The sequence below is a fragment of the Cucumis sativus genome, chromosome 1, assembly GCF_000004075.3.
Source record: "Cucumis sativus cultivar 9930 chromosome 1, Cucumber_9930_V3, whole genome shotgun sequence".
Lineage (NCBI taxonomy): Eukaryota > Viridiplantae > Streptophyta > Magnoliopsida > Cucurbitales > Cucurbitaceae > Cucumis > Cucumis sativus.
In genome coordinates, this window is record NC_026655.2 from 18,428,693 (window position 1) to 18,439,452 (window position 10,760).

General features: G+C 31.7%; 2 protein-coding genes across 2 annotated transcripts; one reads left to right on the top strand and one right to left on the bottom strand.

The window, feature by feature from the left end:
- The first annotated feature begins 391 nt into the window (after positions 1–391).
- Positions 392–3,261, top strand: LOC101207264 (PTI1-like tyrosine-protein kinase At3g15890). The gene is made up of 4 exons (XM_004146303.2): positions 392–441; positions 539–689; positions 1,873–2,135; positions 2,298–3,261. Exons 1-4 carry the CDS (start codon positions 392–394, stop codon positions 3,055–3,057), a joined length of 1,224 nt encoding a protein of 407 aa, XP_004146351.1. The 3' UTR covers positions 3,058–3,261.
- Positions 3,262–9,118: 5,857 nt separating this feature from the next.
- On the bottom strand, positions 9,119–10,697 carry LOC116401631 (zinc finger protein CONSTANS-LIKE 5-like). The gene is made up of 2 exons (XM_004146249.3): positions 9,848–10,697; positions 9,119–9,758 (listed from the first exon to the last, which is right to left on the bottom strand). The coding sequence occupies exons 1-2, from the start codon at positions 10,574–10,576 to the stop codon at positions 9,381–9,383; spliced, it is 1,107 nt and encodes a 368-aa protein (XP_004146297.1). The 5' UTR covers positions 10,577–10,697; the 3' UTR covers positions 9,119–9,380.
- Positions 10,698–10,760: the final 63 nt, after the last annotated feature.

Consider the following 10,760-nt stretch of genomic DNA (forward strand, 5'->3'; position numbering starts at 1 on the left):
TTTTAAAGAAAAATCATGTGGTTTGCTCAATTTGGCAAATGTGGGTGTAGATATTGACATATTATAGATGACTTAAATGTAAACTTTCTGATAATATATATATGAATTGAGGCATGCAGGTCCCTAAACAAAAGATTTGATAAAGAGGATGGATGATGATTTGAGTGAAAAAGAAAAAAGAAATAAATAAATAAAAATGGGTGTTGTTAAAGACGAATAAAAGCACCCAGGCAGCATATCCGACGAGAGAAGCCGGCCAAGGTCGGCTTTGTATACAAATTAACATGTGGCAAAGTTTAGCAACATAGTTAGGTCGATTTAAAAGAGGAAATTTTATTTGTAACAACAAAATTCATATGCTGACTTGACGCAAAAACCGAAGCCTGCCAATATGGGATCCTCTTTCAGTTGCTGTGATTCTGAGAAAGTAGACCGACAACGGTGATTTCTTCATCTCTGATCTTCAATTATGGGCTTTAGTTAATTTTATTGCTTTTTGGGATGGGTTTATTAATTTGTGTTTTTGGGGAAAATTAAGGTTGGGTAGTAGTGGTTTCAACAGTAGTTCATGGAGGATGTATACATACAAGGAGTTGCATGCGGCAACTAATGGTTTCCATGATGATAACAAACTGGGAGAAGGTGGATTTGGAAGTGTTTACTGGGGAAAGACTACTGATGGCCTTCAGGTAACTTAAATTGTTTTTTTTTTTTTGTGTATATTTGTTTTATTCATTATTAAAAGTTGGTGCTTGGATCTCATTCGATTTAGATGATACTGTTATGGGCCTTTGGACTTTGTCCACTTCAATACTTTAGTTAGTATAAGAAAGGTTGATTGAACAGAGTACAAAAGAATAGTCAAGACTCTCTTTTTAGTGATTATTCACTTCTTATTTAAGGGGTTGAATGAAGCTATATATATATATATATATATATATATATATATATAAATAGGTTATTCCTCTTGTATATTCTCCTAATGTGGGCTTTGTCAAGGATGTTTCAGCGCTCGAGGTTATAGAATGCAATTCGAGTTTAGCTTGATTATTTCTCGAGGTTGATATATATATTCATAACTCAGTTGTCCGATGTTGACATTTTTGTTTTGGTGGGCACACTCCCCTATGTCTCCAACCGGTATCCCTATGGGACTTAGTCCAAGACGCAAGTGTGTTTCAAGCCTTTGTCTTAGACAAATCCTCAACATTATATATAATAATAGTCGTAGGGCTAACATACTTTTAGAGCTAATTATAATTAAGTGGGTAACCATATAGAAAAATCAATTAGTGAATTCTTGTAGCTAGACTCTTATTATCGGTATGATCTATCGTAGATAGACACTAAGATTTAAAATAAAATTTGATATATTTGCAAATTCTTCTCTACTATGTTACATTTGCAAATAATTAGATCTTAATTGTTACTATATTTTTAAGTTACACATGTAGCAATTAATTTAAAGTATTAATGATATAAGTACATCGATAATAGACTGTAAAGTATAAGAGTTTATGAGTTATAAACTTCATTTACTGTTGGTAAACTTTACTGTATATTTGTAATTTTGTAGAATGTTGTTGTACACTTAAATAATATCCTATCTATTATAGTTATCCATTTTCAATGGTCTCTATCTTGTATGCACAGACATTTAAGAACTAATCTATTATATGATGTTCGGAATGACCAAAATATGTCTCATTAACACTTGTGCATTTGTGTTAGTTGATTTTGTTCTCCAGGGTAAATCATATATTGTTCCCTCCTTTTGTTTGTGTATGTACTATATGTAGTAGTTTATGTTAGAGTATCGAATAGTAATGTTTAAGTACTTTTTAGTATTTATATATATATACAAAAATGTAGATAGCAGTGAAGAAATTGAAAGCGATGAATTATAAGGCGGAAATGGAGTTTGCAGTAGAAGTGGAAGTGCTGGCGAGGTTGAGGCATAAGAATTTGTTGGGTCTGAGGGGTTACTGTGTGGGAACTGATCAAAGGCTAATTGTTTATGACTACATGCCAAATCTCAGCTTACTCTCTCATCTTCATGGCCACTTCGCTTCTGAAGCTCTCTTGGATTGGAAAAGAAGATTGAAAATTGCTCTTGGCTCTGCTCAAGGCATTTTGTAAGTTTATTTAATCCCTCCACCCTTACTACCTTTGTTAAAAGAAATAATAAACTGTGATTAGATGACTACTGAACCATAGATAGGGGTAGCTTGACTAGATATATTTGAAGTCTAATATATTTTTTTAATTATGTTTTGGTTGGTATACGTATGTTGTAGGTATTTGCATCAAGAAGTAAAACCCCACATAATCCACAGAGACATAAAAGCAAGCAACGTACTACTAGACTCAGATTTTGAGCCATTGGTAGCCGACTTCGGGTTTGCAAAGCTAATCCCCGAGGGTGTTAGCCACATGACAACTCGTGTCAAAGGGACTTTAGGTTATCTTGCTCCCGAATACGCTATGTGGGGCAAAGTTTCCGAGAGCTGCGATGTGTTCAGCTACGGGATACTTTTACTCGAGCTGATGACGGGAAGGAAGCCAATAGAAAGACTCCCTGGAGGAGCAAAGAGAACGATTTCAGAATGGGTTAATATGACAATAAACAAAGACAGATTCAAAGACTTAGCTGACAAGAAACTCAAGGGACAGTTGAATTGGAAAGAGTTCGAACAAGTAATGCATTTAGCAATAATGTGTGTCCAAACGGAGGCAGAGAAACGACCTACAATAAAACAAGTGGTGGAAATTTTGAAAGGGTTGGTGGCTACTGATAATGCTGGAAATAACAAAATGCCCGTATTAATGAGTATTCCAAGTGTTAGACCATATGATAATAATAATATTAATAAAAATGATAGTGAAGATCATCATCGTTACCAGCTAGCTAGCAAGGAATTTCATAGAGGTGGAGATGAACAAGAGAGTTTTGATTATGGGGTTTTTAGTGCCATTGAAGAGCAGAAGATCATAAGAGATTATCCTTACACAAATCATACACAACAACCGCAGAATTTTTGGAGAACGAATGCTTAATGTGTAACAAATGAAAGTAATGGTAGCAAATGTATTATGGAAACATTTTGTAATTTTTCATGCATGCATATATATAGTCTATGGTTATATATACATATATATGTGTAGGAAAGAAGGATGTTATATTTATGCTTCAATTAGGTTTTGTACTTTACCATTGGTAATGATTTAGTTGTGTCACTGACAAATTTTGTCAAAGTTGAGTCCCAGTTTGAATATCCTGATTTTGATTAATGAATATTGGTTTATTAATTTTTTATTTATAAAATCATATTAATATTTTTCTATGAGAAGGACCAAATTGTTACAGGTGAGTTAATTTTTTACTCAAAAAGTTAAAAATAAACTGTGTTGATCCTATCATTACAAGACCAAATTATAATAATAGAGCTTAATTATTTGGCTAAAATATAGCATTACCAAGTATTCATGCCTCTTCTTCTCAAATTCCTTCCATTTGAACTTGCAAATGCTGACCAATATGAGCAGATTTTAGCCACTCACTCTTCAAATTTAACTAATCAGATGCGTTCCAAGTACTTCAACTTTTTTAAATTTTTTTTAATTTTTACGACGTTAAAATTTAATCTTGGTATTTGTTTTATTTTTTTATGTATATATTATATAAAGAGAACATTAAAAAAAAAAAAAAAACATAGAAAGCTTGAGCTCTATACTAAATTCAATTCGTTTGTGGTACAGAACAAGAGGATGGAAATTGGGAAGGGAAACAAGAAAGGAAAAAGACTTTTTTAAACCCAATGTCTTTACTTTTAATTTTCTACCTTATTTTGAAATTTTAATTCTTTTTTTTGTCAACTCAACTCATTTTAAGTCTAATTTAATGGTACCTACTCATTGTTGCTTTTAGATAGGTTGTCTATTTGGTAACTTATCCAAAAGAAAATGAAAGGAAATATATTCCAAACATTTTTAAAAATAACAAAATAAATTAAAATATTTATAAAATTAAATCTTAAATTCTTAGTATATCGTTAAAATAAACTTATTATCCATTCTCAACATCTAATTGTGTTCAACCACAAAATTAATATCACAGTTTTAACTTATATAGCCTAAATTGCTATATGATATTACACGAATGATTCAAATTACTAATAAATTTCATAAAAATTCTAAATTGACTAGTATATTACATAAATGTAGACTCAAATTATTTTAATATTTATTTCTATTATTTAATTGATTTATAATAAATATCTAAATGGAAAAATGTTGGAATACCGTTTTGGAAATAAGTGGGGTTCAAAATAATTTAATACAAATTGATTATTTAATTGATTTATAACAAATATCTAAATGGAAAAAATAATAAGATACGGTTTTGGAAGGAAGTGGAAAACTTTTTATGCTTTCCTTCCACGAAAACGGTTGTCTACTCCTTCTAATGTGGATTAGGATTTTTACTTCAAAATTTTAGAAAGTTCGGAGGTGAAGAAAAAGACAGTCGACGACCGACAAATACAAAACTTATCGAACATAATCTAGTTAAAAACTTCGAAGTTAGTATTGTATATATTCAACGTATATGAAACATTAGGTATACTTTAGATATTCAATTAAATAGTCAATCAAATGAAAATGTAGTTTTGAATGTGATACCTTTTAGGGTTTATTGAGATTTTGACGGTAAAGAAGAAAACTTTCGATTGCCGAAAAATACAAATCTTATCCGACAGAATCTAGCTAGAAATTTTGTGCTTAATATTATATATATTCAAAACAAATGAAACATTCGGTATATTAGGTATATTTTAGATTATATTCAAAACATATGAAACATTTGGTATATTAGATATATTTTAAATATTTGATTAAGTAGGCAAACAAACGAAAATTTAGTTTTGAATGTGATACATTCTAGAGTTTATTAAGAATTTAACGTTGAAAAAGAATGGTCATTCTATAAAAAAAAAATATATATATAACTATATGTTAGTATATAGTATTATTGTATATAATATGAGGTATATATATATTAAAAGATAGAACATAACTATTATAGATTGCGGATATATTAAAGTATAATGTAATCTAATACATTTATAAATGAAAAATATGTATGTATAATCATGTTGTTTACTACTGTTTTAGTAATATTTATTCTACAAACAAAAAATTTAAACACAAATTCTGTAGGAATTATGTATAAGGTATTATTGTATATAATATGAGGTATATATACTAAATAACATATATAAATTTAGTGTATATTTTATTAGTGAAAGGTTCTTATATCAATTTGTTTATGTTTTTTATTTAAATATTCATATCTTATATGGTAAATAATACGTTATGTTTGAAATAATATTGATTATGTATTAAAGTTGTTTATGGTTATATAAACATGAATAAGAAATAATTATGATGAGTATATGTAATATATGCTATTAAAACATTAATTGTTTTATAGTATATGTAATGTCGAGAAAAACATTAGTTGATGTTTTATATGGTATATATCATATAACATCAACTAAAAGTATTATATCTCACGGATAATATATAAAACTAATATAAATGTAAATAAGATGTGATATATATATAATAAATCATGTATACAAACTATTATATAATGCAACAATATTATAAAACTAGTATAATCATAAATTATATCGAGACTAAATATTTTTTTTTTTTTTTGTTAAACTCAAATATGATGGCTGTGACATTTGTTGTGTATCACAATGTTGACTTTTATGATAATATAATAATATAAATTGTGATGATACAATATCAGATTCAGTTTATGTGTATAAAAGTAAATTAATGAGATTGGGAATTTGGAGGCAGAGATATGGAGTGATGGGGGAAGGGGGGAAGGGGCTTCCCTTTTATCGTGTTTATGGGCTGGGCTGGGCTGGGCTTACGTGGGCTTCATATGGGACCACGAGGGATGTAATATGTTGCCTGGCCCACACTCTACCCACTCCGCACGTGAACACATCGTGTTGGAAGCCCTACCACGTCACCTCACTTGCTTCTTTCCCAAATACCTTATTTATCTCTTTTGTTTTTTTCTTCATTTCTAAACCTAATATACCTAAATACATGCACACACGCTAATATTTGCTTATACACTCCTTCCTAAAACCCTTGATATTCACTTTCTCATTTTTTATTGAGTTGATTTCCACCATGCCTATAATGTTTTCAAGTTCATTTTAAAGAATCAAATTAAAGCCCTTTTTCATGGATGAAACTTCTTTTTTATCCAACCACATTAGATTGATGTGCATTTTCTTTTACTGCTTCTTCACTTTCACTCTAATGATGTATGATAGAAATCTTTATTGTTGACAATCCAAAATTTATAGAGACAAAGAAAGTTGAACAATTTGGTGAGGAGAGAAAATTACTTTTATTTTTGTTTTCGTTTGTAAAAGAATTGAGGGTAATTAATTTTATGCAAAAAGTTAGACTCCAAATAAGTGTAATAAAGAATATATTTTCTCTTTTGTTGTGGGTTCCCACTTCCTCCACCTCTTTTGTCTTTCATCTTTGGACCTAATACAAATAACACACAAAAAATACCCAATAAGAACATACAATATATAACTTGAATGATAATATATTTTTAATATGTATGGTTGAGTGGATTAATGAATGAATAGTCATTGGTTATAGAAAAGAATGGTTGGAATGCAATGCAAACATAGTCTTACACTAATTAACAGTGTGACAATTTTAGGTAAGTTTGAAAGAAGAATGTTGACAACGTCATAGTCCTTATTAAAATAAACACCAATGTTGCTTCAATTGAGATTTTGTTACAAAAATAGAACTAGAACAATTACTCATAAATAGAAGTATAATGATTCAAAGAGGAATATTAGTTGAGAACTTAAGAAATGTAGACATATTGATAGTTTCTTTTTGCTAAAAAAAGAAAATGAAATAAATGAATGAATTTAACTATGAAGAGCCCTATGATATCTGTCTTTGGGTTAGAGTCGGGATGTTGTCGTGAATATGGAAGAATCCATGTGGATAACAGATCATATAGTAAAGACGGTCCCCTGAAGAAAAAACAACTTTTTCTCATTACCCAAAATGTCCCTCTTTTATCTTTCTATCATATTTGCTTTCTAACTCTCAGCTTACTTCAAACATACTAACTTAAATTGTCTCCTCACATTTTAAAAAAAAAATGCTTCCATTAATGCATTAATTCTCTATGAATTTTCCTTTTTACATAGAAATTCAACGATCTCAAGGCAAGGTTCAAATCGTACGAATAAATCTAGGTCTAAAAGATACCTAAAAAGAAGTGAGAAGGACATGCATCCTAAAAGAGAAATATTAGTGCATTGGTGTTTTTGTTGATCAATCGAACAAATAAATATATACCAACCAGAAAACAAATGAGCAAAGATCGAACTAGTGCTCTCTAAAACTTGAGCACCAAAAACATATATGGAACTTCATTGCCACAACAACCACAATGGGCATGTATCAAGACTTGCTTATAAATAAACACATTTGACCACTTCATCAGAGGAGACTAATTAAGTAATGATCTCTAAAGAAGAAACTCAACCTTAATTATTTTGGTGCTTTACTAAAGTAGTCACTCATAATAATAACTTAGACAATATTGAAACCAAACCGGAGAAAATTGGGTCAAAGATCAAAGGTGAACTACATATTCGACCACTCTCTAGTAGTTGTGATTGTCAACGATGATTAATAAATCTACTATCAAAACCAACATACTTTTTTTTATAATTTATCTCTAAATAAATATTTCACACGTTAAATTTAATAAATCTCTTACATATGTATAAATAAGTGTAATTTTTGTTTGGAAGATTATTGAAGCACAGTCTTTATTAAGACCCAATGACTATCAAGACAGCCTACACTCTGATACACTTAATGAATAAGCGCCTTACCTATTCAGGAAGAAAGTTAAAAGAGATTGAGGGGAATAATATGCACAGTGTGAAATGTGTTTGTATATGTTATATGTATAAACATATATGACAAGATATTGCCTTTTTCCTCTTTGTTTTGTTTGTTATATCAATACGGTACACAAAATTATTCAATTTATTCTCTTTTGATTTTTCTATTCATTTACTTCTACTTCGTAACACTTTTAAAACGTTGAAATAAAAGTCAAGTCTCTACATAGATCAAAACGTCAATCTATTTTGCTCTACTATATCTCCTATTTGTACTAGAACAATCTATTTTGCACTCCAATATGACAACTCTTAGTTTGTTGGCCTAACTAAGTTTAAAAACATCGTTTTAATACTCAAACTAAAGGTGTGTACCCCTCTTAAATTATTGTGCTCAAAATAAATATATCTATTTTTTCTCTATTTTTCAACTTTGTATTGATACTATATAAAAATATTTAAAGAAAAATACGTATTTTGTTCCTAAGTCTTGAAGTGTATGCGGTGAGACACTACATTCGAATAAATCTTTATTCTGAAATATAAATTTTACGTTTAATTCGTTTTTATTATCAACAAAACGTGAATAAGGTAAGTGTCAGCATAAATGACATTTCAATTTTTTTTCACAACATTATGCAAACAACATTTTACTTGGTTGAATCTATTTTTTTTCAAAAAATTATGGCTGTTATTAATATTAACGATACTCTATAAAAGAATATTAGAAGAAAAATGCATTGTTTGGGTATTTAGTAAGTTATATTACATTTTCTAACTTCAAAATTCTTAAATCTATTTTAATGTTTGAAATTTCTTTTAATTTACTCTTTAAATTTCAAAGTGTCATAAATCTGTTATAATACTTTATAATTGTTTCCATTTCCCTATTGCTTTTCCAAGATGCTTTGAATTGATCATTGCACCCGTCTCACCCACCAACAACCAATCTCCATTTGCCACCTATAAACTATATATATTCTAAGTCAAGAATTCAATTATTAAGCCAAAGAATCATTTTAATTAAATATAAATTGCAGTCATGTATTTATCTCATTAAAAAAGAAAAATAGAATTGATAATATTAAAATTGTTTGAATCTGGGGATTGACGAATAGGAATGAAGAAAAAGATTTTGAAGCGAGAGAAAAGGGCAAATCAGTTATATTTGCAAAGAAATGAGGGTGAAAAAGAAACAAAGCAACTTGTGATACCGTAAACGAACCTCCACCTCTGAACATATCCATGCTCCTGCAAATCAATGGCTAATACTCTGTCTCTTCATCAAACACATTTTTTTTTTTTTTTAACATCATTCAACACATAAATCTACCGTTAATTTATTAAAGGTGCATAATAAGAATTTTAATCTATGAAGCATTGGATTCAGCCAAGTTATGGACAAAACGTTGGTACGAGTCCGTATTGAGCGTCCGTAAGGAGCACATGTGAAGCAGCTGAGCCATACATTTCATCAACCTCTGATAGCATATCCGTTCGTTTCGCGAACCGTCCTTTGATCCTGGGTCGGGTTTCTGCATAAGCTTTTCTTGATGCGTATCGGACTGTCTTCTCGAATTTCCGGTTCTTCCTCTTCTCTCTGTACCTCAACACTCTCGCTTCTCGATCCATTCCACACAATTGTGTCGCTTGGTTTCCGGATCCTGACAACGGGAGCCCCGAATCCCCAGTTTGTCCTCCCATTGGGTACGATGTCTCAGACATCGAAATTGCTTGTGGAACAACTCCGACATCTAAGGAGGAAGAGGAAACCTGAAGGAATTAACAGAATCATAACTCAATTAGTTTAATTGATCAATAATTTAACCCATTCAATTTTGATATGGGGGTGAGTTAATTACACTGTGGCTCAGTGATTGAGGTTGATATCCGAATGAATTGAGCTTGGATCTACAAAACTCAATGTCATAGCAATTTTCAGGGGAGTGGGTATGGTTAATAACTGGCGTTGGGTCTGGCTTCGTCTGGACAGGGACGATGCTGTCTTTAATATCGTTGTGATCATCGTTGACTGAATTGGGGTATTCAAAATCAATAAAAGAATCCATTTCAGTGAAGAACAAATGATCACCTCCAAGCTGGGTTTTGATTTCAGGGCCGTGGACGAGCTTAGAGTTGAAAGACGGGTTGGATAAAAGCCAGGAAGCAACCTCCACCTCCTCATGGTGATGGACACCGTCGCAGACATTAGTTTCATCAGGGACTAGAAAATTCAAAACAGAAGAGGACTTAACGACTGATTCGGCGGTGTCGAAAAAAGGCTCGACGGGGACACGCTCGTGGCGGCTGGCCAGTGGGTTAGCAGAGTGAATATCGGCATCGCAAGTGACACAAAGAGCCGCAGCATCAGCTTTGCACGTGACCACAGCAGGAGCTTGTTCACAAACCTCGCACATCCAGACGCGGTCATGGCGAGAAGCGAGTTTGTTGGCGCAGTGAATTTTGGCGTCGCAGGAGAGACAGAGAAAAGCAGAGTCAGGTCGGCAATAGACGGCGGCAGGGTCAGCCTTGCAGAAACCGCAGGGTCTGCCGCGGAAACCATTAACAACAGTGGCACCGTCAATTCCCATGGGCGGGTGTTAATAGAGAAGCATGCCCTGTCTCCCGCGAAGAAAGCTTAGAAGTGTTTGGAAGAGATATGTTTGAGGAGGGGAGTGGTGGGGGACTTTGTTTTATTTTGTTTTGCAAATCTAACATCTATGAACTATCTTGACTAGTTGGGAGAAAGGAAATCTGGAAGCAGACGAGTAGTAC